Below are 25,999 nucleotides of genomic sequence, written 5' to 3' on the forward strand. Positions count from 1 at the left end.
ATGTAACTTGTTTTCCAGTCAGGTTGGAGGCCTTCTCTGACTTGGCGTGCTCCTCTTTGAGGCTAGTGCTGCTGGCTGTCCACTCACTCTCATTAGTTACTCTGCCTTCCTGCCTAGCGTCATAATCTAGTTGAAGGATTCAGTTGGCCAGTGGTGTCCCTTTTGTTGTAGTGACCGTATTTCCTCCTTATTTCCCCTCTGATGAGAGGTCTTTATGATTGACGCTCCTTTAATACATTCAAGTCTGAAGATTCTAGAAGTTTATCCAAGTGATGCAATTGTTTCATGATTCTAAAGTTAAAAAGGAAGAAAAGTATCATTGCAAAGATCCTTATCTAGTGACCCTTTCAGCGACCAAGGCAGGCCGGGCAGCTTTCTGGACACAATGCACTAACAGTCCGCTAGTCGATCTATTTGTTAGTAAGTTGTAATTCCTGCTGGGCAGTAGGGTTGGATTCCCAGCTTAGGTCTGTGGATCTGCACCTGCTGGCATGTGGGCTGAGCATATTCTCTCTCTCTCTCTCTCTCTCTCTCTCTCTCTCTCTCTCTCTCTCTCTCTCTCTCTCTCTCTCTCTCTCTCTCTCTCTCTCTGCATCAGGTTGCAATAGATGGACGCTGAAGAGTTCTAGGTCCAGGGCTCTTGTTCTCAGGCCTCTATTCAGCTTAGTTTCATGAGAGGATTTCCGGAAATAAGCAGTAAGTGTCAGAGGCTGAAAACATTCTAAGCCTAAGTTAGATTGATTGTACAGAGGCTAGAAGCTTTCAGGACTAGGCCTAGGCCAGCAGAAGGAAGTAGCAAGCCTCCCAGACAGCAATCAAAATAGGCAAATACAATTACTTTTACTATTTGAGGCATTCTTTCTTCCTCAGGGTCTCTTTTCACTTACTGTTTTCTCTGGTTAAAATTCTTTCCCCTTAAATATCAACCCCTTTGAGTCTCTTTTCATCTCAACTCTCCCTTTCTCAGTGTAGCCACTCTGTTAAAACAAACAAACAAACAAACAAACAAACAAACACCCGCCTCCATCCAGACTCCCTTCACTTCTCTTTCCTAGCCTTTTCTCCATGACATGCATGCTGTTTGGCATATTCTGTGCTTTCTTGTTTATTTGTTTGTTTGGCTTTTGCATACGACACCATTGGTGTCTGTGTTGCTCACTGCTGTAGTTCCAGATCTTAGAACTAGGCTCAACGGACAGACACCGAAGAACTGTCTGTTGGGTCAAAGTAAGAAAGACTTCACCTACCACTTGCAAGACTAACTAGCAAATTCACTTACTGAGCAGATGGCCACTGACCACACTGTTCTCTTCAGGGTATAGCTCTGGGTATTACTGAGAGCATGAAGGGTTTTAAGATGTGGTCTTGATCCTTAGTAAACTCACAATCAAAGTGAACATACATAGAGGTAGATTGTAGGTCCTACAGCCATCCAAAGAAACCAGAGATGAACAAGGGAAGGGGTTTCTTGGAAGGGCAGGCAGAGCTTTGCTATAAAAGGTGGAATTTGATCAAATCTGTAAAAAGATGGCAGATTATAATTATTGGAGAAGAGGAGTGTGACAACAGGGGAAGAATACACACACACACACACACACACACACACACACGCACACATACACACAAATATATTTACACACACACACACACACACACACACACACACACACACACACACACACACACATTCCAGGTATCCATAAACACCTCTGCAGGGCTGTGAGAATGCAGTACAGGGATCAGTAAGGCATGGGTGGTTCCACAAGCCAAAAATTGAAAAAGGTTGTGGATGGCTTTGCAGGCTGACTAAGAGTTAGGGATGGTGCAGTGGCTAGAGTTCATATGGAGGTGTGTCTGGATGCTACACCTAATTTGTACAGGAGACCAAAGAGTGCAGAGGCCTGTTAACAAAGCAGGCTATGGACACAAGTCTAGGGGAGGGCTGTGGGGAGGCTGAGCCATATAAGAGAGGGAAGCTGACTTTGAGTGAACTTTACCACACAAAGGCTAGTGAAAGTGTGGGACCTAGGCAGGCCTATAGTTTCTTTTTATTTTCTTTACACAGACATTTGGTCTTTTGGTTAGTTTTTGGCATCTTTAAGGAGACCAGGAGAATTAAACCTAGTCTTTGGGGAAAAAAAAGTTTCTCAACCTCTATTTTAAAATTGTCTTGCAGAGGGGAAGAGATTTATGTCTAGAGATTTATTTTTACATTATTGACTGTGTGGTCCTACATGAGCCATGGTGATTATGAAGGTCAGAGGACAACATATAGGAGTTGGCTCTCTCTGTCCACATGGGTTCTGGGGAATCTCCATTTGCCAGGTTTGGTGGCAAGCGCCTTCACCCAGTGGCTGGTCCAAGCTGGGTATTGAATTTATGACATCCTCTCACATTCTAGGCAAGTGCTCTCCTACTGAGGTACATTCCCAGCCCAGATCTAGGCAATTGAATATGTATTTAAGAAAAGCACTAACTGTAGCTATACCACTTTGTCAGGGTCTTTTAAGCCATCAGCCTATCCTAGTTTCAAATAGGCAGAGGCGGAGACAAAGGCTCTGTCTTGTTAGCTCTCTTAACTGCCTTGCAGCAGTATCCACAACCTGCTTTGTTTAGCAAGTACTCCATTGGTAAGATGTAGTGGAGTTGACTTGGCTGGCCTCTGAGGCCTTGTGGGTCAGTGGACGATTGCTCATGTCTGTAAGGTTTTTCTCATCTGATGGGAAAATATAAGTCCTAGAACCAGAACAGTTTAAAGTTCTGTATTTAGCTTGTTTGTTTGTTTGCTTTTTGTTTTCTTGTTCTGCAATCAAATTGCCTGACAAGAAGAAAGCAGCCTAAAGGAGGAAGGTTTTGTTGTGGCTCACAGTTTGAGGGGATATAGTTCACCATGTCAGGGAAGCTATGGAGCCAGACACAAGAGGTAGCTGGTCACACTGAGTCTGAAGTTAAGAAGTAAGAGAGCAGACATGAAATGGGGCTGGACACACTCTACAGTGCCGCCTGCTGGAGACCAGACGTTCCAACGCATGCACCTAAGGGAACACTTCACATTCGAGCCACAAGAAGAGTTACTTAACCTTCTTGTCCCAACAGCCTTCTGGGTATTCTGGCAATGGCTTATATGCTAGGTACATATTTAACTTCTAAATCACAGTAGAAAGATCTGATTATGACTTGAAATACCACCAGAGCTGGCTTTAAAATTCTTCTTATAATTTTACCGACAGTTGAATTTTGGAGTAAGAAAACAGTCATATATCATTGTATACAAAGGAGGAAGCTTGCTCAGTAGTTTCTACTTGGAAGCGGATTAAGGCAGTGCGGTGGTTTAAATAGGAATGGCCCCCGTAGACTCATGCGTTTGAATAGGAGTGGCACTACTAGGGGATATGGCCTTGTTGGAGGAAGCGTGTCACTGCGGGGGCGGGCTTTGAGGTCTTATATGCTCAAGCTACCCCCACTGTGGCTCACAGTCTCCTGCTGCCTGTGGATCAAGATACAGAACTCTCCGTTCTTTCTCCAGCACCATGTCTGCCTGCAGGCCACCATGCTTCTCGCCGTGACGACGATGGACTAACTGCTGAAGCTGTAAGCCAGCCCCAGTTAAATGTTTTCCTTTGTAAGAGCTGCCGTGGTCACGGTGTCTCTACACAGCGATAAAACCCTAACTAAGAGAGGAAGTGAGACGTGTCTCTACAGACATTGCCTGCTGAAGTAGATTGGGGCTGGTGGGTTTGGCTGTATCCACAGGGGAGCTGGTGGTGGACTATGTGTGTAGCTTGTCTGTCCATTCTAGTTTTACTGTAAGCAGCTGCCTAGACTCTCAATTGGTCTGTGCTGAACCTTAGCAGGGCTGACTTGGCTTAAAAGCAATTACTGCTTGCTTGGATAAGACTCCAGAGGAAGGCAGGACTGCAAGGAGAGTCTCCAAGGGAGGATTCTAATAGCACAGAAGAGTAAGGGAAGTGACATCACATGGAGTCGTCCCTGCCTGTCACTCTTGAGTAACTCCTCACGTGTTGAATTGTTCTCTCACCTCCTCTGTTAGAAAATATACATAACTGAATAATTTAAAAAGACCTTATTTTTGGCTACCGTCATCTAAAATTTTGTAAGCAATTAAGAAGAAGAAGAAGAAGAAGAAGAAGAAGAAGAAGAAGAAGAAGAAGAAGAAGAAGAAGAAATTAAGTGGTTGGTTTTATAAAAACTTCTTTCTCCCCCACAAGAAGTACCACAGTTCATATATGTTTAAGTGTGGTTATTTTATCCATTTGAGAAAACTTACAATGGAATAAGAGTGAAGTACTGGGCTGGGTATGTAGCCAAGTAGCATGGTGCTTGCCTAGGAAATGCAAGGTCCGGGGGTTTAATCCCTAGCCTTGAAACATAACACGAAAAGCAAATCTTTAGCAAAGATTTTAAATCCTATTTTTATTTGTATCAAGTGTGAAAGATTTTAAGAATAGAATCTCTATGCATTAAAAATATTCAGACAAGGGACTGGAAAGGTGGCTCAGCAACTATTCTTGCAGAGGGCCCAGGTATGACTCCCGGCACGCACATGGCAGCCCACAGCTGTCTGAAACTCCAGCTCTTGGTGATCTGATGTCCTCTTCTGGCCTCTTTAGACACCAGGGACACACGTGGTCCATGGACACACACGCAGGCAAAACATTCACACATGTAAAAAAAAAAAACATTAAAAGACAAAAGAATAATACAGACAAAGGCAAAGATGATGCCACTTTCATTGTTATGTACATTTGTCAAAATTACATTTAAGAATTAATTCCAGAAAACAACACATATGCATGATATGAATTTTCTGTGAAAGTTCCAGATGTTTGAACCCCTGTCACCACCATCCCCAAGTGCTGGAGATTAAACCCAGGGTCTTACATATACCAGGCAAGCACTCACCAAGCTATAACTGTACCACCCAAGATCCTGAACCTTCATTTTATATTTTTGTACAATATTAGAGATACTTTTATGCCCTGCACTTTAAAAAAGAACAGAGGAACTCTTTTCAAAGCAGAAAAACAAAGAAGAACTGTTCTTATAGGTATGATAACAGAATTATAGTTTTTTAAAAAAAATCTGAGCTATAAAATGCACATACTCCTGCAATAATGAATGCTTACTCTTATTGTGGCTCCACAGAGAAATGGGAATAATCTTGGCATCCTAAAGGTTTAATGAATGTTGTAGAATCTGTAATCTAAAATGATTTATAAACCACTCTCATTTTTAGTAAGTATTTGGTGACTTGTGAAGGGCTCAAGGGTTTGCTCACTACAGAGTCAATTTATGAGTTCCTCTCAATGACTAATACACACATTCGTCTAGATCTGAAAAGCAGCATTTGCTAACTCAAATAACTAAGAATTTGTTTTCTCAAACTTTCTTTAGAAAAGAAGAAGGTCACTTAGCCGAGCTGAGTTTATGCGTGAAAAATTTCATCCCACAAGGATAATATTTTTGGAAAGTGGTGTAGACAGGAGCTTTGAATGGAAGTGTGTGTGTGACTGGGAATGGAAGGAAAAGGCTATGATTGACAGGTCCCTTCTGTGGACCGCTGCTTCCTCCACTCCAGTGGTGACTTGAAAAAAAACAAAACAAAACAAAACAAAAAACCAAAAAAACATTGAAACAGCAGGAGCCAGGATTCTGTAGCCAGAAAGGAAAATTAGGACATGTGTTTTGTGAGGAAACTCACTGAGTTTTAAAATATTTTATCTTCGGTCAGAAACAGACAGAAGACTCCTGAAGAACAACTGTTTTAAAACACCAACAATCTGTGGGGACAAGTATTATTAAAAAAAAAAAAGGAGGACATCATAATGGGACTCCACATCTGGTTGACATTTAAAGGAAGCTGCCAGAGTATAAACTAACTTCAAGACAACAAACCGAGTGATATATTTTTTGAAAGATTGCAGAAAAAAAAAATATTTTTTTTTTTTGGCTGAGCAAATCTTAACGCCACATGTGAGGGACCCATCAATATTTATTACATTATAGATTTGCCAAACAATATAAGGACCTCTGGGAATACTACAGAGAACAGCACAACTGGAGAATTGATTCTGTGCTTGCATGCATCGGGTTGGACTTCACACTGAAGCCAGATTTGGTTCCTTTTGGAACCTATAAGCCAAGTTTAGTGACTTTGCAATGCTTAAGTGGATGAAAGGTAAGTGTACAGATGTGTTTGTGTATTGTGCAAACTGGGATAGAGGAAAACCAAAAGAAAAAAAAAAGCAGCAAAATCAAATAAAACCCTGTTTATTAGCGATGCTGGAAGGTTGTTGGTATGAGTGAGACATTACTGAAGAAGTCTTAAAGAGGCAGTTACTGATTGGGAGGAGCCAATAGGTTTACAGTTTTAGAGCTAGGGTTGACACAGCACAGCAACCCTACTGTTTGAGGGAGTCATGGCTGTGTTTTAAAGACCATCTCCCAAGTTATTTAGAAGATCCAGTAGGGTATAATTAAGTTTCTAGACTAGACTGTAGATCTGTTATTCACTTCGGCCACCTGCGTCTTTTCCCTTGCTCACTGGCATCAAGCTGGGTGCTCAGTTGATGAGTATCTTGCACAGATGGTTCAACTGATGACTGTGAAGCATACAACGTATCGAAGGCCAGGCCCCAAAACTTCTGTCCTTTGGTATATACTCAGGAAATGGGCACAACTGCAGCAGACCGCCCAAGCATGTTGTGCATTCAGGGGTGGCAGTGACTGAGCTGCCTAACGGCTGTGTGGATGTTATATTTTCTTGTGCGATATTATTCTATTAGATCGCTTTAGTAGATCTTATGCAGTTTGGCCGACTTTTGTGTATTGTTAAGTTTTTCCCTAAATAAGAGAATGAAACAACAATAACAACAAACAAAAACAAGCAAGCAAACAAAAGTCAGCCCAGCTGAAAGTTCTAGTTGGAAACGGGCCGTGAGTTATAATAACGGAAGCCTGACTGTCCCTTCTGGCCTCAGTAATAGTTTCGCAGGAAGAGAAATGGTGAGTACTGATACCAAACAGTTTATTTATTAAGGCTTTGTCTCCTTGCTGCAACCTTTCTGCTCTTCAAAGTAAGGAGGGTGTGCCCTTCACGCTTTGCAATTTTGTATAAACACTTGGAAGGCTGGTTCCTTGTTGGCCAAAGAAAGGTAAGTCTGCATTTTTATTTGGTTGAGAGACGGAGTTGGAATGGCAGCTTCCTTTGAGAGGCAAGTGTTGCTGGAGTATTCACAACACAGGACCTGCCACTCTGTCTGTGATCCTTAGGAGACTGCCCTCTTTGACTTTATCTACCTATAACCAAGGACGTGGTGTTTCTGACTTGAAAAAAAAAAAAACAATTAGATAAGGGCGACCTGGGCGCCTTATACTCACAATATTTTCTCATTTACTTTGTTTTTGCCATTGTAAACCTGATATTGTCAAGAGTCTGGGTTTTATAGGCGAGGAAACAGAGGCACAGAAAGTGAAGTGTGCGAAACTCCTCAGGGTCCCCAGAAATGATTTGCGGTTTCTGTGCACTTCCAGAGCCATGGCTAGGCCCCACAGCTCACTATGACCTGTTCTTTGGCGGAAATAGTCTTGGGTACATTTCCTACCACCAAACTTTGAACCTTTATCGTTTGCTGCAGAGTGGAACTCTGAAAACCCGGTGGAAATCAAAAGGTCCTCAGGGTCTCAAACCATTTATTTATTTATTTATTTATTTATTTATTTATTTCGGGATTTAGAAAGCGGAAGCAGGAGTGGTGGGTGCAGTGGGGGTGGCATGGGAGCAGTTCTGTAATGTGTGCTCAGGGAAACTGAGTTAGCTTCCTGCTGAAGGCTGTAGGGGAGGCCTTATGCAAAAGCATCTGGAACCTTCTACTTCCGGAGTCCCGGCAGCAGCTGAGTCTTTCAGAGAAGAAGGATGGCCTCAGATTGAGATTTTTGTTCTCTTGCTCCTCTGGAACCTGCTGCCTGCTGCAAGGGTCGGTCTCTGAATCTGACAAAATGTGGGTCCACAATGATTATGACGCCTTCCACCTTAAGGGGTCTGGAGTGATCTGGAGGATCTGGAGTGTGAGCCTCCCAGTTCTTGGAGATAGAGGCTACAAGGCAGCTAGAAGATGTAGTCAGGACACCCAAGGAAGTAGACCTCCTGCATGATAAGTCCTTCTACGAGAGCCTGCCACCTGCTAGGCTTGCCTGGCAGAGCTAGTGGGAGGGGTGAGGATGTAAGCCGGTGGCTACACTTGTCTCCCAGGCCCAAGAATCCTTTTCCCCCCAACCGCGCGCGCGTGGCCGCACACAGCGCCCCCGCGCGGCCTTCTTGTGCATTGCGCGGGGGCTGGTTTTTAGGGAAGGTTGGACCCCTGAGACATTGGCAGGTCCCCAGGGATCCCAAGCGTTTTTTGGGCACTGCGAGACACTGGAGGGGATCAAAGCATTCTTGTAAGGCCTGAAGCTCACGAGGCTGCCTTTTTGTTAGCCTGCTTTCACCCCGTCAATAAATTTTCTACGAAAGAAAGGGCAGGGGTGGAGGGCTTTGGGGCTTTAGGTGGACCGGAGAAGGGACTGGAGTTTCCTGCACCTGCGCTCCCGCCACGTTAAACCAGCATGAAGCAAGAAACATCTCCTAGCTAGCGCCTTTCCAATGGCTCATCTCCCGTGGAACACCCACCTACTCTCTGGGGGTCAGCTCCTTCAAAGAGAAGATTTCTTCAGCTCTTACAGTTTATGTAGCGCCTTGTCGTAAAGTAAAGGCCTGCTCCAGCTGGCGGGAGCCCCTCTTTCCCCCTCTCTTGCTTCCCTACACATGGGAAAACACTCAGGCAAGTCTCTTCCTTTTTTTTTTTCTTTTCACCCACCCAGACATATTCAGAATTCCAGCAATGACTTAGTTCCCTTTCAACCTCTTCACAATGCAGAAACCTCACGAGCAATGGTGAAGAAAAGGCCCAACTTCCGGGCTGCTTCAGTTGGCGAAACAGAACAGAACAGGATCCCCAGAGACCTAGTTTACAATTGCACCCCACCTTCTTCTCTCCCCTGTCCCCTTTCCTTCCCTTTGTTTTTTCCCTCATTTGCTACTTAGTGTATCCATGGAAAGAATCCCTTTTATGCAAGTCATGTCCCCTTTTAGGGCCTGTGTTTTTGCCATTTGGATTGGAGGACCAGGATCACACTTTAGTCACCCTGAGGTCCTGGACAGTCACTTGTTATCTAGACAAGCAGCCAAGTAGAGTTCGCTTCCTTCTTTCCTCACACTCTGTTCCAGACCCACGCCACGCGTCCTGTCAGAGGCCCTGGAGTCTGCTTTGGGCCAGTCACCTTCCAGGCTGGAAGAGTTGGGCGGCAAAGAGGGAGATGTCCCCCTCAGCAAGTCTGCTGCTGTTCAGAGAGAATTCCTGGATCTACAGTAAGGAAAATATTTTGGTCCTCTTCAGGACCCAAACCCAGATCCCAGAGTGGAGGAATTTAAGATAACGCTATATAATTGGCCTACTGGGTTTTTGCCTAAAATCCAGGCAAAACAGGCCTAGTCTAGAAATCACAGGGTCACAAGCAGTTTGTGATTTGTGGGGCCTCTTTTTGTCAGTGGAATAGATCCCATTGGGTTTAAATCTGGGAGCAAGCTCTTTGTGAGACTGGGGGCTGCCGCCCTTCCCTAATGGATAGATTTGGTTTTCAGGCACCTCCCCAGCCCCCAGGAAAAATGGCAGAAAGATAGGGCAGGCGAAAGTCACCAGTTGGTCTGAATCAGTGCCACACAGTGTTTCTATTCCCGCCCCCGCCCCGCCCCTACAGTTTTACTCTTGTTAACTGGAGCAAGCAAGCCATCGCTGTACGATTTCTGTACAGTTTTTCATGTTCGATGGAATAACTAGAAACCATTGAATCTGATTCCTTCAGTCTAAGCTCAAGGACCTGCAGGGGCAGGGTGGCGGTGGTGGGTCATACCCAAGGAATATGGTTCACTCTTCCCGGAGCTGCAGGACCCGGCACTTTGCTCCCCTGCCTCTCATGATTCTCTCCTACCTCGCTGGTTAGACTGTTGTGAAAATACGGGAGGATGACATGGAAGCTAACACTCGAATAGACACACTCCAACACAGGAGTAGGGGATGGAAAGTTCTCAAGGGTAAAAGGCTTGTATTCTACTCAGTCCTGAACACCCCTCCCTCCCCTCATAATGGTGTGTGTGCAAGGAGGCACTTGGCACATACAATCTCCTGACTGCCTTCTATTATAAGGCACTGGGTTAGAATCTAGTCACCAGTGCCTCGTGTGGAATGCTTGGCTGCTAGATGGCCTCGGAGGGAGTTGAACTCAGCCCCTCCTCCAGTCACTAGCCCTCTGAGGTTGCCTGGGATTGGGGCAGGCAGGGTGGCCGACAGGCCCTGAACATATGCCGCAAGATTGCTTCACTTTGTGCATGGGATTCTGTATCCTATCTTGAAGGGCACGGTTCATAAAACATAGGCGGGCATTGTGGTGGACCAGAAATAGCCAAAGCCTCTTTAGTGCCACACTGCCTTTATATCACTATGCACCCTGTCCCCCACGCCCTCGGCAAGCTGTTGCTCCCTTTCCACCTTTCCGTTTTCAGTGTCTCCTTTACCCAGCTTCCCACGGAAGGAACAAGAAAGAAAGAGGGAATGTGAGGGTTCCTTTGCTTTTCAGGATGCCAAAGCAGGGGAGGGGGGCTTGCTAACCATCCTGCTGGAGAGCAGCTATCTCCCAAAAGCGCTCTTTGCTCACCTCCACCCCCATCGGGTATGACAGGTCGTACATCTAATTTCGAAAAGTAAATTGGGAAATCGTATCTCCGTGGTCCCATCTGGGATTATTTATTTCACTGTGTCCATAGCCAGTTCAAGTTGTCAGACTGTATGACACTGTTGCTTTCCACAAGACGACATGGGTTTGAGGCCATCTCTAAAGAAACCAGAGCCACAGTCAGCCACAGCAAAGCCCTGTAATACCAAGGTGCCCAGACCCCCTGGCACTCAGCTTTAGGCTTAGCTAGGGGGTATAAGCTGCTGCTGCTGCTGCTGCTGCTGCTGCTGCTGCTGCTGCTGCTGGTGGTGGTCTCCTAGGTTCCCTTTATTGGTTAACATATAGGTCCTGGGGCTACTTGAGTGGTGAAAGCTGCAGGGCTAGGGCGGAGACTCAAAACAGCCTTAGGTGGTAAAGACAGGAGTAGCTGAGCTGGGTGACTCAGGGGGGCATTCTAGTGGGCCGTGTTCCAGGGATCGTACAGCAAATGGGAGCCAATCTGACACATGTGTGCCTTCTTTGAAATGTTTTTATTTTTGAACAGGTGTTTGGAGGAAGCAAGCAAGCCACTTCTACCAAGGAAAGCCCCCGCCCCCTCCCTTTGTTCCTTCCCTTTTGATTTTTTGAGGGCAAGCTTATCAGCTGGTGAGGTCAAATAGTGCTGAGGCAGGAAGGGGTGGAGGGGTGTGTGTGTGTGTGTGTGTGTGTGTGTGTGTGTGTGTGTGTGTGTAGATTGGGCAAAGGGAGCCAGAAGCAATTGAGGACACACTCCACCTTCACCCACCTGAGTCAGAAGGGGAAGAAAAAAAAAAAAAAAAAAAAAAAAAAAAAAAAAAAACGAAAAACAAAAAACTTCCACAGCTCACAAGAGAACTCTGCAGCAGCTCAGAAAGCACTGGGAAAAACTTGCTTGGGTCTCAGTGTAGGTGTCCTTGGTTTCCAGGCTCCTTTTACGAGGGATTTGTTTCCTCACAAAAGAGTCCTGAATCAAGGAAGGTCTTTTTAAGAGTAGATGAAGAGAAGCCAGGCTCTCACCGGATGCAAGTGCTAGCCTTAGAAGGAAAAGGAGGTCAAGCATGGTGGTCCCACTGTGTGACCACTCTATCCTTATTAGCTGAAGTTTTCATACACCAGGCCAGGAAAAGTCACTCTTCCCAAGATGCAGAAAGATAATTGATCCGGGTCTTATAGTTTGTGTGGCTGTGGAATCCTTTGGCAGTGCAATAAAAGGCATGGCTGTTAAGGGAGCTCACTAGGCATGTGGGCTGTCTAGGAGGTGATCTGGTATTTGCAAGGTCTTGTACCATGATGCACCCCAAAACTGCTTCCAGCCTCTGACATTCTGTCAGAAGCCATTGATTCAGGGAAGTTCAGTAGGCATGAGAGATCTCTGGAGGTGATCTGGTATTTGCAAGGTCTGTACTGTGATGCACCCCAGAATTACTTCCAACCTCTGACTGCCCTGTCAATTGTGCTTTGTTGCATCTCTCTAAAATCTGGCATTAGAGCCAGGCATGGTGTGCATGCCTTTAATCCCAGCACCCAAGGAGACAGAGGCAGGTGAATCACTGTGAGTCTAAGGCCAGCTTGGTCTACAAAGTAAGTCCAGGACAGCCAGGACTACATTCATGGCCAGCCCGGTCTACAAAGCAAGTCCAGGACAGCCAAGATTACACAGAGAAATTCTGTCTGGAATAACCAAAAAGAAAAAACATCTGGCATTGGTGTGAACTGTTACTTTCTGGGTTTCAGCCAGCTCTGATTGAGCAAACTTCCTACAGGATCTTGTTGAAGATGTACTATTTGTTATTCAGATGAATTAATTCCTGATTATGAAATTCCTGATTTGATTCAAATACTTTTAAAAAGTTAGCTTATGGCTACAATAAATACCTTTGTGTACCTCCAGATGCCTTACTAAGGATAGCCTTGTAGTAGATTTGTGGCTTCAGATAAGCCTCCACTCCAGATGGCACCACAAATCCTGGTATTTCACTATAAATATAGGCAAGTTTGTTTAAACTTCACCTGAACCCAAGTGGAATGAAGCTACCCAGAGATGTCTGAATTTACTCTGTTTCTTAGAATGAAAGACAGATAAAATTATTGTCCTGAACTCATTATGAACTAAGAGATATCTGGATAATGTATAGTTAGGTCAGTCCTAATTGATAAGTTGTATATTCTTGTAACTTTTAGGCCTTGCCCCTCTGAACTCACTGTGATGAACTTATGTAATGGATACTTAGATAAGAAATGTTTAGATTTAAAACATGTAACCCATTGTATTTTAGAATTCATCTGTTTTTGTGATTAATTGCCTTTTTTCGACTATGATATAATACCCTTTTCTCAGAAGTATAGGTATGGTCATCTACAATAAACGGTGCTGACATTGGGAAGTTTAACTTCAGTTGAAGTTAAAATGGCTGACTTCATCCACCTTTTCTCTTGAACCTTTTCTCTTGAATGTATGTGTGTGAGTGGCTTATTTTCTATCTCTTTCTTATTTTTTTTATTTCTCTGTAGATTCACAAATAAGTTAGCAGACTCAGGGCCATCAGCCTTCTATGGCTAATAAGTCTAAGTTTACACTGGCTTACTGGAGCTCTCCACAAGGAGGCCTATCTACAGATCAAAGAGCCTCCTTTTATGACCCCTGTGCAGTTTCTGGCTAAAGCCACTTTTACAGCCTCAGCCATAGGAAACTTGTGGTCACTTATAGTTCTCTGCCTCAGCTGCTGTATAGACGGTCCCTAGAGAAGAAACCTTGGACTCCTTTTTCTTCTTCCTCCTTTCAATCCTGATCAGTTGCCTGAGCCATCTCAGCTCTGGCCACTCAAGAGATAAAGCCAACTGGAAGGGCATCTGCATCCAGCACCAGAGACCCTAACCCTGGACCTCTTCAGAGCTGCAGCTGGGCATTAACACATGGCCACTCACCCCCAGAAGAAGTGCACACAATTTCACTTTTAGTATGAGAGTGTCTTGGACTTCTTGATGTTCTTTGTCCTAGGATAAATCCCCACCTTCATCCCTAGAACCATCTCACTTTCCAGTTGGTGGGAAAGCAGTTCCCTGGAGGGCTTCAACTGAGAGGATGTAATCCAACAGGCTCTTGGTTACAGCCACGTGTCCTGAAGTGCACAGGTGACAACGGTGGTATAAGGAGGGAGGGGGGCGCAGGAGAAAGGGGCACAGTGGAGGAGAAGGGTATCAGCTGACAGCGATGAAGCTATTGCCCTGTGTTTTGCCTGTCTATGAGGTGCTGGAGAAGATGCCTCCCTTTGCCAGGGGGAGCCTCCATCTGCGACCCAGAAGTCTAGCTAAGCTGGGAGGCTTAATTTCATCCAGTGAGCCCGCAATGGGGAGTCTGGTCTCTGCCCTCCAACACTCTCAAGGGCTGGTCCTCTGAGTTTGCTCCCCTAACCCCAAGTCCCACTTCCCTGTTTTTTGCTTCATCTGACTGGTTCATGCACGCAAATACTATTTGTCTCCTCCTGAAGTGTTTCTTAAAGTTTGAACCAGTACAAGGGCTGCTGGGCTCCATAATCTGTTTACTTTCAGTTCAGGAAGCAGCTCCTCAAGCCTTCCCTCCTGCCTCCCACCTCCGCCGTATAGGAGTGAGCAAACCTATTTCCTCAACCTTGTTGATATTTAAAATTACTGACAAAGGGCTAGTTATTCTATCTTCTTTCTTCGTAGGGGCTGTGCAAGCCACACATAAAAACCCAGACTGCCATCCACACTATCTGGCAGGGTAGGAGTGGTGGATTTACAGTTCGTTTTCAGTCAGAGGGCAGATGCACACAGCCTGTTTGCAAAGGTAGAGAAGGCGTGTGTGTGTGTGTGTGTGTGTGTGCTGAAAAAAAGAAAACCTCCTCATGATTTGACAAAAACCAAAACAAACAAACAAATAACAACAACAAAAGCCAACCAACCAACAACAACAACAACGACAACAAAAAACCGAAGCAAGGCACAGAAGACCCGTGCCTAATCCAGCCATGGTGGATCTGTTCTTAATTCCAAGTGTTAAAATCTGAAGGAATGCAGGGGAGCTAGGAAAACAAAACAAAGCAACAACAACAATAATCAAGAAACCTCGACAAATTATCTGTGAGTATTTTCAGCTGAGAGCGCTACTTTCTGCCACTTTAGGGCAGAGGCTATCCTGATGGTCCAAGGTTCTTGCCCTAGTTCCTGCCTTTCCCCAGGACAATGGGTCTCTCAGGACCCCTACTTTCATCATTGGAGAAAACAGAGGTTAGAAAACATGTCTCTGCTGTAGTCAAGAACCCAAACGCTCCCACCCAGGTTAAAAAAAAAAAAAAAAAAAAAAAAAGAAGCGCTAGGAGGTCCTGAGGCAGGGGTACCAAAAGTTGGTTCCTGTGTGCCTCAGTGAAACTGTCTAAGGGAGCCTTGAGACTAACAAGTCGCCCCTGAAGACCCCCAGAGACACTGAAACATCTACGGGGAATGTATGAAAGCCACCTCCATGTACTTAGCTGGACATCACCTTGGCTTAGGGAAAAAGCAGGCACAAAAGCGGCTCCAGTGCCCAACCGACCTAAGAGGAACTCAACCTCACTAAGGGCTAGAGAGTACCTGCATTTCCGGTTAGCCTTTGTTCTTAGAACTTTCTGACAGGTGCTGGTTAGAGGAAAGTTACGACCAGTTCCAAAATTTTCTCCCTTTAACAAATGTCCATCACTGGTCTACTGCGTGTCCAGAAAAAAACAAAACAAAACAAAACAAAACAAAACAAAAAGACAATCCGTTTTCTAAGCCGCTCTATTTGCAGAGGGCGGGATCTAAAGGTGAGCTTGGAAAAACATCGATGAGATTTTAAATTTAGCTCAAGATAAGAACGCAGATTAAGGGACTTGTTTTTGATTCATGGGAAATTTAACTTTTTTCAAACATTTTTGTGAAGGATGGTTTGAGAGAGGGAAGAAAGTTAATTTTCTTTATTTACACACGCCAAAAGACAGCTTTGGAAACGTTTTGTATATTAGATTGTATAGTTTCGTATCTAAATTGCTAACAGCGTGGATTATCTCCATGGACTGAGCTATCCACTGATGACAGGAAAATGTAGGTGAGTTGTAGTGACTTGGCCACCTGTTTTGCAAGCTCTCTGAAAGTAAGGAACTGTTTTGCTCTTCATACATATTCACAAAATACAGATATTTGTAAGACAACTAGGTGCTGTCCTGCAAGATAAACATGGACTTTTTCATGAGGAGAGAAAGATGCCAGTGTGCCCCATTAGAGTGGCCTCTTCTCGCTGCCCAACTGGTTAAATACCAGAGACGATAACATTGTTAGAAATCAACGCTAACCTTTCTGATCTTTTCTTCTTAGTTACCTTCTCAAGAACAGCGCGAAGCATAAGAGTACGACTCAGCTTATCCCTAGTCCTGGAGGTAAACGTCCACTTCGCCGCCGCAGCCACTGCCCACACTTTCAGGTTTCAGCTTCTAGAGCAGGGACCCCGCTGCAGCGAAGGACGACTGGTGGACTCAGGCGCAGCAGCGCTGGGAGGGAAAGCCTCCACTGTGCTGAGGAGGAGGGCGCTCAGCCTGAAGGCTTCGACCAATCGGCGAACACACCGCCAGACAACCGACCAATCAGAGGACGCAGAGCTTGGGGGTGGGTATGGGTGGGTGGATAATACTAGGAAGGGGAGCGGAGGCCCGGGACTACGGTGAGTGACGCTGCTCGGAAGGCGAGCTGAAGGCTCCTGAGGCGGAGTCCTAGGTGCAAGCCCGACCTTTCCTGTCCAGTTTGGGCCAGTGGTGGAAAAGCGACGTGAAGCGACCCAGGCTGCAGAGAGGACCGAACAGAACTTTGTAGAATTTGGGATGTACCGGGTGAGGTTGCTGAGGACTTGACTCGCCTCCTGCCTCTGTCCCACGGCACCATCCAGTGGGCTCCGGCCTCCTTCTGTCAGACCCATTTCAAGTTGTTCCCGCGGCTAGCAGCTCCAGGGACAGATCCTAAAGCTGGAAATCTTTTAACTTGGGTTGCTAGCCGGAGCCTCTGAGTCTTGGTGAGTGCTGTGATGTAGCCGGCTCGCGAGTCTGGGAGGGCATGAGCATGAGTCATCATCACTGATCCTTTCTGTTTCTGGTTGTCTTGCCTTAAAGATGATAATCAAGCTCTATCCACCCTGTGCGGCCCAAGCACTACTGATGTCAGACCAGCTTCTGCGGCTTTATGGCTAGTGTCCCTCACTCTCCGTGTGTGCGTGGGCCCTCCAGTCAAAGCACAGCGTTGGTTTAGGGGAACCTCTCTAGAGTCTTTGTGATGGCGTAGGTCACTGAGGGGCATTTGGGAAATGTGGTTTCAAAGTTCCCTGTAGTCAAAGGAAAGTTAGTTGTCCCGCTGACATTTTTATATGCACCATGGCCGTGCTAGCTGGCTGTGGAAAAGCTTGACAAGTGGCTTAGACTGGCGAGTGTGTTAAGGTCAGTGGGTGACTTGTCTCGAAAGGCCAGACAGGGCTGCGGTTAAAGGTCAGGTGCACAGACCACTTGGAATTAAGTAAAAATACAACCTTCGTTGAGTTGTGAGACCCTGAGACCTCTACACTCTTGTGGCCTGTATTGTAGGGACCAGAAGGAAACTGGGTAACTCAGGGGGGAGGCTGACCTTGCAGAAGTTATGGGCCGAGGTTCATAGAGGGTCCCTGATTGCAACCGGGTGGGTCTTCGGGCCTCTTTCTGTCTTCCTAGCGTGCGGGCAACCTAGCCGAACCAGAGCCTAGTGCCATGACGGAAGGGCAGGCAGTCCCGGGAGTTGGGGACTGGGAGATCGACGTGGAGAGCCTGGAGCTGGAGGAAGATGCCTGTGGGACTCCGCTGCGGGCCACGCCGCAGGGACCCAGTCCGTTGGCGGCGGATGGGGACGGCGAGGAAGACGAGGACGAAGATGAGGAGGACGAAGACGCGGAGGACGAGGGTGATGGCGAGGACTCTGGCGTGTCCCCGGAGGTGGCCGGCGGGCCAGAGCAGCCCGGTGGACTGGCACCCAGGCCACCGCCCGCGGCTCAGGCGCTGCCAGCCGCCGCTGTAGCCCCGGAGCGCGGTGCCACCGCGAGTGGCGGTGGCGCAGAGCCGCGCAAACTGAGCCGCACGCCCAAGTGCGCGCGCTGCCGTAACCACGGCGTAGTGTCCTGTCTTAAGGGCCACAAGCGCTTCTGTCGCTGGCGGGACTGCCAGTGCGCTAACTGCCTGCTAGTGGTAGAGCGCCAGCGTGTCATGGCCGCCCAGGTGGCGCTCCGGAGGCAGCAGGCCACCGAGGTGGGTGCTGTCAACTCCGGGGTACCTCTGGAGGGTGCTTGCCCAGCCAGAATGGGGAATCCCTTAGCAGCTGGAGCTGGGCTGCCATTCACACTCCCTAGTGACCGTCGACCTCCAGTCGCTTTGCAGGAGAGGTGCAGACACTCTGCCCACGCTAGTCTGAGGGCTCCGGAGGGAAAGCGTTAGGCATTGCTGCAGAATGGGCTGGGAAAAGTCTCCTATTAAAAAGAGCAAAGTGAAGCCTCGAAAGTAATTAGGTTTATTTGGGACACTACGGAAAAGTCTCTACAAATGTTTCGGGGTTAGTTTTGCAAACGGCTGAGAGGGATGAGGGTTGTTGACAGTAGGGTGTGTTCAGTTCCTGCGTTAATAAAACCTACAGAGGATGAAGCCCAGAGGATGATGATGTGCGGTGCTGTCACCCTACCTTGATACTTAGGCAGAACTTGATGCCCATTTTCCGGCTGAGACCAAAATGCCGGTGGAGTTAGGAGCCCCTTAGCCCTACTGACTAGGTGACCTGCCAGAAAACACTGAGAGGTCATTACCGCCTCCCTGGTGCAGTTCTGTTGTGGAGTCAGAATTTCTCCTTGAGAGACTTTTTAACCGTGGAGTTTATATTTCATTGTGTTCCTGCACTTTTGGTGCTTTGAGGAAGCGATGAAGGCTTCACAGAGCCTCCTCTCAGACTTGAGGCTAGGCGAGGTTTTGAGATCTTTATTATTGTTATTATTGTTGTTGTTTCAAGAGCAGAATATAGGCTTTAGGCAAGTAAGTGCTCGACAATTGTGCTTTTGCGCCAGTTCCGGGAAAACTTTCGATTTGACCTCACCTGCTGACAGGTGCCGGGAGGTCGCAAACTGTGGTTAATGACTCCAAAGAAAAACCCCCTGATGGGGCAGGAGAGTGCTCAGGTCGCCCTGGTCCTAGGTTCAACCTCTTTTCTAGTTGGTGTAGATCTCTTCTGCTTTGCGAGGCTTTACGGCAGCCAACTAATTTGGGAGATCTCGGTGGCATCGCAAGAGTTTCTTTTGCCTTCACATACCTCTGACACCCCCCCCCCCCCCCAGAATAAGACAGACACAGTACCTTCAATCTTGACACCGCATCGTGTGTCCTCCACCCAGGGGAGAATGTGCCCTGGTTTTTGGTCCTCAGAGGCAGGTCCTGGGCACTTTAAGCTTAGTGGATGTACCCTGGGGAGGCAACCATCCAAGCCTCCAACCACAGTCCTCCTAGCTAGCCCAGATTCTATAGCCTCCTTGACTGTTGGACGTCTTCTTAGCTGCGCTGAGATTAAAGGATGCCCCCATTAGTTTTTTCTTTTTTTAACAGTTTTCATAAGAGATGGCAAAACAAATGCGTTTTAGATTGGGGAGAGTTTCTAAGGTTTTGCGCATGCCCCTCCCCTATTCTCACGATCGTTTCTGGTATTTACAGGACAAGAAGGGGCTTTCTTCGGGGAAACAGAATAATTTCGAGCGGAAAGCAGTATACCAAAGGCAAGTCAGGACGCCGAGTTTGTTGGCCAAAAGCATTTTAGAAGGTAAAGCAACGTCAAGTTGTCCTTTGGCTTTTTAAAGCCGGGCTGAGGGATGCTTATTATTCAGCCGCATGGTGTGTGTATTAACCCAGGAAGGAGCTAATTTTCATTAGAAAGTTTGCCTCGAGGAAGGGGGACTCATATCTGGAAAATGCGTGTCACATACTCACAGAGGCTTTTGCCACCACGATAATAGTATCCTCTGACTAGTTAATGTGCTCTCCCGCAGCACCTGTGAAATTTACCCAGCATTGAGAGACGTGCAAAAATGCACTGTCAGTGGTCCCGGAAGGCACCTTTGAGAAGGAAAACAATTAAGATCCCTGCCCCCACTCTCGTAGTTATTCGAGGAGTTTAATGGGCAGAGTAAACCAAGCAAAGAGATTATAGCTACTGTGACCAAGAGTCTAGCTTGAAGCCTCTAGCTTCCGGTTTCAAACTCCTTAGCTTTGCACTGTTTTTCTTCTTGGCCATCTCGAAGATTGCTGATTCCCCACACTTCTTTCACACCGCTTTTGTCAGTCAAGGCTGTAGAGTCGCAAAGGCTTTGAAGCAAACAAGCGAACTGAAGGCTCACTGGGCAGCTGGCAGCCTAATTCTCCTCTTGTCTTCATTTTCCACAAATTTTGGAGACATGTTAATTTTTCTTAAAATAGTGATTGTGTTTTGGATTTAGGAATAGTGTTTATTTATTGACTGGCTAAACAATGTATTGGCCATCACTGTTTTCCTTTTATCTAAAATGAAGCTATTTTAATCACTGCCACTTCTTACGATTCAGCTTTAAAAAAAAGGGGGGGGGCCTTCCTTCCTTGAAGTGGGCAGTTGGGGTTTTGTTTTTTTCCCTTTTCTTTTCTTTTCTTTTTTTTTTTTTTTCTTGTGAGGCTTCTGAGTTTAGCTGTTCCTGAATGGTTTTAAAGTTTGTGTCTCAGCCAGCGCTGTGCACTTGTGACCTTAGAAATCGTTCTCCAGAATTCAAAGTGAATTTGGTTGCAAAGTGGATAAACATTTATAACTGTAGGGACCACATTGATAAAATGAAATTTTGCCGAAGCAAGTTGAGACATTTGAGGTCTCAATGGAAAAGTCAACTCAAGTAAATAACTTTCTGGCAAACACTTAGCCTAGTGGAAACAATCATTTTTGATTTTTATTTTATTTGCAAGTGAGTATAATGGGCTTGTCACTATGTAAACACAAATACTACACTGGATCCTTCTGAAGAATCTGCTAGTGGGAGTGTTTGGGAGTGGTGAAATACTCCCAGCATTCTCTTTATGTTATATTAGCTTTTGATTTTGATTTTGTCTCTGTTCATGAACTGTGCATGACTTCCTCTGTAGTCTATTGACTGTTGTTCTGCCCTTTTGGCATTTGGCCTACATGAATGAACTTCGGGAGGAAAGATGCTTGAGACCTGTGATTTTCAGTGTAGCTGGAGCTGTCTTTTCCTCACCCTTGCTGTTTTTTCTGCTCTGCTTTGTTTGCTCTAGAGGTCACGGGGAAGCTAAGTTGCTAGCTGCCCTGTGTGTTTGGGCTAGTCCAGCTCTTTAGCTTTTCATTGCTTCTCTATATCCTCAAGTCTTTTATTCTTTTCCTCATACTACTTTTCTTTAACTTTCTTTTTCTTTTTTCCCCTAGTTCTCCTTGGATTATTCTACAGCTGTAACAATGTGTACATAATGAGACATCTTTAGAAAATAAAAGTGACATCAGCTGTAGGTATAGATATCTTTTATAATAATCCAAAAAGAAAAAAAAAGATGATATGGGCAATGAAATATCATTAAAATAAGGTGGGCAGATTTCTCTCTCCATGTCAGTGGATCTGAGAAGAATACTAAAATCTCAGCCAATACAATACGCTAGCTGAAGCAAGCAAGCAGACATATCTATGCCGATAAAGACAATGATTTTCAGAAGTTACTCTATGGGCACATTTCCTCAAATGGAAACTAAATTACATCAAACTTATACTTTTGCTTTCTTCTTTTGTTTTTTGCTTTTCCTTTTGTTTGTTTGTTTGTTTGTTTTGTTTTGTTTTGTTTTTTTTTTGAGACAGGGTTTCTCTGTGTAGCCCTGGCTGTCCTGGAACTCCTTTTGTAGACCAGACTGGCCTTGAACTCACAGAGATCTGCCTGCTTCTGCCTCCCAAGTGTTGGGATTAAAGGTGTATACCACCATGCCCAGCTACTTTTGCTTTCTATTTGAAAATACCAGTGATATGAAATTGTAACTGGTTACCCTGTGCTTTGTGATGATACTTTTGCCTTCTGGATTTCTAGATTTTTCTTGTCTGGATGTTAATCTCTTTTTGTTTTTTGTTGTTTTTTGCAACACTTGCTCATTTTAGGCTATCGCCCAATAACAGCGGAGACTTACCTAGGAGGGACCCTTCCTCTACCTCCACCTGTTAGTGACAGGATGAGGAAGAGAAGAGCCTTTGCTGATAAAGAATTGGAGAACATTATGCTGGAGAGAGAATATAAAGAGAGGGAGATGTTGGAAACCTCTCAAGCTGCTGCCTTGTTCCTGCCCAACCGTATAGTGCCTGGACCTGAATACAGTTCCTATAAAAGTGCCTACAGCCCCACAGCAGGGGAGCCGCCAAGCAAGGACTTCTGTAATTTTTTACCAACCTGCCTTGATCTCACTATGCAGTATTCAGGGTCTGGGAATATGGAACTGATTTCTTCTAATGTCAGTGTGGCCACAACTTACAGACAATATCCCCTGTCCTCGCGGTTTTTAGTTTGGCCAAAGTGTGGTCCCGTTAGTGACACCCTTCTCTATCAGCAATACTTGTTAAATACTACCACTTCTGTTCAGGCCCTGAAGCCTGGGGCTGGCTGGGACTTGAAAGGAACTGGAGTTCAGGACGGGCTTAGTGCAGAACACGACATGATGCCACCCAAACTGGAAGGCTCCCTGGTGCCGCCACTGCCGCCTCCTCTACCCAAGGTCTCAACCTCAAGAACTGACCTTCAGGCTCACCAGGCTGTCCCAGAGAGGTCTGCGTTTTCCCCACCTGGGCAGAATTTCTCTCCCATTGTTGATATGGACTGCCTGGCAGCTCAAGGGCATGTCTTAACCAAGATCAGTAAAGAAAACAGCAGGCATCCTCTGCCACTTAAACATAATCCACTCCACTCAGTATTCCAGCAGACGCTCAGCGACAAGCCAGGCCCTGAGTTGAAAACATCATCTGTCAAAGGAGCCTTTGAAGAGACCCCAAAGAAACACAGAGAGTGTTTGGTCAAGGAGAACCAGAAGTACACATTTACAATAGACAGATGCGCAAAAGACCTCTTCGTAGCCAAACAAGTTGGGACGAAACTCTCAGCAAATGAGCCGCTGTCATTTTCTGTTGAATCTATTCTTAAGAGGCCATCATCTGCCATCACTCATGTCTCCCAGTGAAGGGCTGCTTAGAGGAAGACTGGAGGGTTCTTTGCAGATGCCTTTTCTGTCTTTAAAGTTAAGATGCTCGTATGGAGAGATTTCTAATGTAAATGGTGATTCCTAAAATCTTACGTATCTCCTCTGCATATATCTTTTCTTATCACATGAGTATATTTAAAAGATGGAAACTGCTTACTATGCAAATTGTAAGGTTCTATGCTTTACACAGCACTCCAAAAAGCAATAAAAATGACACTGTCTTCCGAAGACCCAGTATTTGTTGAAAGCAAACAGCTGTCTCTGTCTAGATGAAAAAGCTTGCGTCTTAGAAATGCATTCCTTATTTTTCTAGGGAGGTCTATATACTTTCAAGCACTCTTAATGGTCCTTGTGAGCCACAAGAGAACACCTATAAGCTTGCAATGCTTTTGTTTGTATTTTTTAAGTTTGCAGGTAATGTGAAGACATTCAGGACCTCACACATGCTGGGTGAATGTTCATCCTCTAAACTACATTCTTGGTGCATCTTATAGGATATATATAATGTATGGTATATAATACATTGACACACACATACATATATATGTAAATTTAACTTTTCAAGATGGAAGCAAAGGGGGCTTGAGGATAGCTTTGGGGGCTGTTTGGATATTGAAGGAACTTTAATTTCACGAGGTTTGACAAAGTTGAAAGACTTAAAAAGGAAATCAGGCACAACGAGATGATATATTTTTGATAGTTGGGGATAGCCAAATGTGAACTCCTGGGCTGGCTTCTTCCTCAGGTAGGGCTCTGTATGTCAAGACGTAAGCCTCCTTTTTAGGAAAGGGACACACCTTTGAACATTTCTAGATGCTTTTTTTTTTTTTTTTTTTTTTTTAAACACACCATACCTTTAACTTATTGGTGATCACAGATAAGTTCTCCTTATTGAGTGCAGTCTATTTAGTCCATGGTGGTGTCCAATCCCCCTTGGCTCTTGAGTTAGTTCACTATTCCTGGAGGATTGGCGACAACAATCATTTACAAGCAGGCCCTGCCAACTCTCAGCTGGTCCCTAACTCCCAGTTTATGCCTCTCACGGGCTGTACCTGTGTCAAAGGCTGTCAGCATAATTTTCTTCTGAGATTAAAAACATTCACTATTCAAATGCTATCCGATGTGTTCTTAAGCCTGTGGCTGTTTATCACGGAACGCAGGCAGCTTCTCTCCTCCCCCATCTGTAAATTCTTTGTTACCCTCGTGTTTTCATCACAAATTATTAAGCATTGCTTTGGAAGTGTGATAAAATGAGTGTGAGACGTTTGTGAAGATACTAATGTTCAATGGTCACCTGTGTGCTAGGGATGATTTGAGAGCCTGCTTAGCATGCACAAAGCCCTGGCTCTCTGCCTCTGCACTACATAACCCAGGCTGTTCCAGCATTCCCAGTGCCAGGAGGTAGAGGTAGAGGCAGGAGGATCAGAAGTTCAGGGTCATCTTTGGCTATAGATCAACTATGAGGACAGTCTGGAATTCATGACACCCTGTGCTACACATTTATAATTTTAACATGTGGAGGTTGGAGGGTGTTGATAGTGGCGGGAGGATGGTGTGTTTGAAAGCCATCCTGGGCTACATAGCAAGACCCTGTCTCAAAAAACCAAACCAAACCAAACAAAAATACAACAAATACAACAACAAAACCAAAGCCACAGCAGATAAACACAGCAACCTCACTTCATTTGTGGACTCACAATCAAGTTCAAGTTTTAGTGCTAATAAGATGGCGGTAGTGGGTAAAGGCGCTGGATGCCATGCCTGATGACTCAAGTTTGGTCCCCAGGATCCAGATATTAGAAGGAGAGATCCAATTCCTGCAGGTTGATCTCTGACTGACTGGGGTGCAAGTACATGACTCTGTCTCTGTCTCTCTGCCTTTCTCTTTCTCACTCTCTCTGTCTTTCTGTCTGTCTGTCTGTCTCACTTAAATAAATAAATGTAGCAAAACATTTGAAGTTCTAGTATATCAAAGTCATCTAGTCATCCCACTACAGAAAACAAAGGTTAGGATATTTCACCTCTCAAGGCCATTTTGGGCTTGTGGAAAGAGACAGGGGGTTCAACAGCATAAAGGGTTTCTTGCTTGCTCTTAAAAACACTTAAAAACTATGGAAAGTGTTTGTGCTACTGGTCATTAGCTCATGCAAAGCTCCAGGGAGTCTCACCGTTGCTGCTTAAAATTAGCATCAGTTTCAAAAACCCAAGCCCAAACTTAGGTTGATTTTCAGTTTGTACTTGTAAAATAATACTTGGTTTTGTTGAGTCAAATTTACTTACTGTTACTCTTGCAAAAAGCCAGAGCGAATGGAAGCTTGCCAGCGACACAGAACTGAAAGCAAGCAGAGATTTCAATAGCTGTTGAGGATTATCATTAAGTGGAAAAGGTGTTTTCCAGCCAAGTCTGCCCTCCTGTTAGGTCTGCCTTCAGTCACCTGGGCATTATCTGCATGCTTGCACACTTTTGCTTTCCTGTTGACAATTCGCCTTTCGTATAAAGCCTTAAATGTAAACTGAACACTAAACCTCTCTTCAGTACCAACTCATTCAAAACATTAAAATGTTTCAGTGAGAAGGGGTTCTTAATCCAAAAATGGAATTATTCCCCATCCCCATCAGGAACCCTCCAGGGTCTCATGTAGAGCAGACTGTATGGCAGAGAATGATCTTTTGCCTCCACTCCTGAGAGCTGGGACTACAGGCATGTACTACCTTGCCTGGGTTTATGCAGTGCTGGGGATGGAATGCAAGACTTCAGGTACCTCAGGTAAGCCCTCTACCAGTGTTTGGAAATCTTAATTTTGAACACTCATATTTGTCAATTATTTTCCCTTCTGTGTCCAATGTCCCTATTGGGACATCTTCTTTGTCCCTTCTCTGGATCATTTTAATCCCATTAAGTGAATCCAGTTGGCTGAGG

General features: G+C 45.4%; 1 protein-coding gene across 5 annotated transcripts; it reads left to right on the forward strand.

Annotated features, from left to right (window-relative positions):
• The first annotated feature begins 16,473 nt into the window (after positions 1-16,473).
• Dmrt2 (doublesex and mab-3 related transcription factor 2) lies at positions 16,474-23,316 on the forward strand. Of its 5 annotated transcripts, none has more exons than XM_051146283.1 (5): positions 16,474-16,843; positions 17,529-18,095; positions 19,536-19,641; positions 21,280-21,360; positions 21,992-22,134. In XM_051146283.1, the coding sequence occupies exons 2-4, from the start codon at positions 17,565-17,567 to the stop codon at positions 21,333-21,335; spliced, it is 693 nt and encodes a 230-aa protein (XP_051002240.1). In that variant the 5' UTR covers positions 16,474-16,843; positions 17,529-17,564; the 3' UTR covers positions 21,336-21,360; positions 21,992-22,134. The 5 variants fall into 5 exon arrangements, with proteins under 5 accessions (XP_051002240.1, XP_051002241.1, XP_051002237.1 ...); XM_051146284.1 differs by having other exon boundaries at positions 21,280-21,356; XM_051146280.1 differs by lacking the exon at positions 21,280-21,360 and having other exon boundaries at positions 21,992-23,316.
• Positions 23,317-25,999: the final 2,683 nt, after the last annotated feature.

The sequence above is a fragment of the Acomys russatus genome, chromosome 5, assembly GCF_903995435.1.
Source record: "Acomys russatus chromosome 5, mAcoRus1.1, whole genome shotgun sequence".
In the NCBI taxonomy this organism is placed as follows: Eukaryota; Metazoa; Chordata; class Mammalia; order Rodentia; family Muridae; genus Acomys; species Acomys russatus.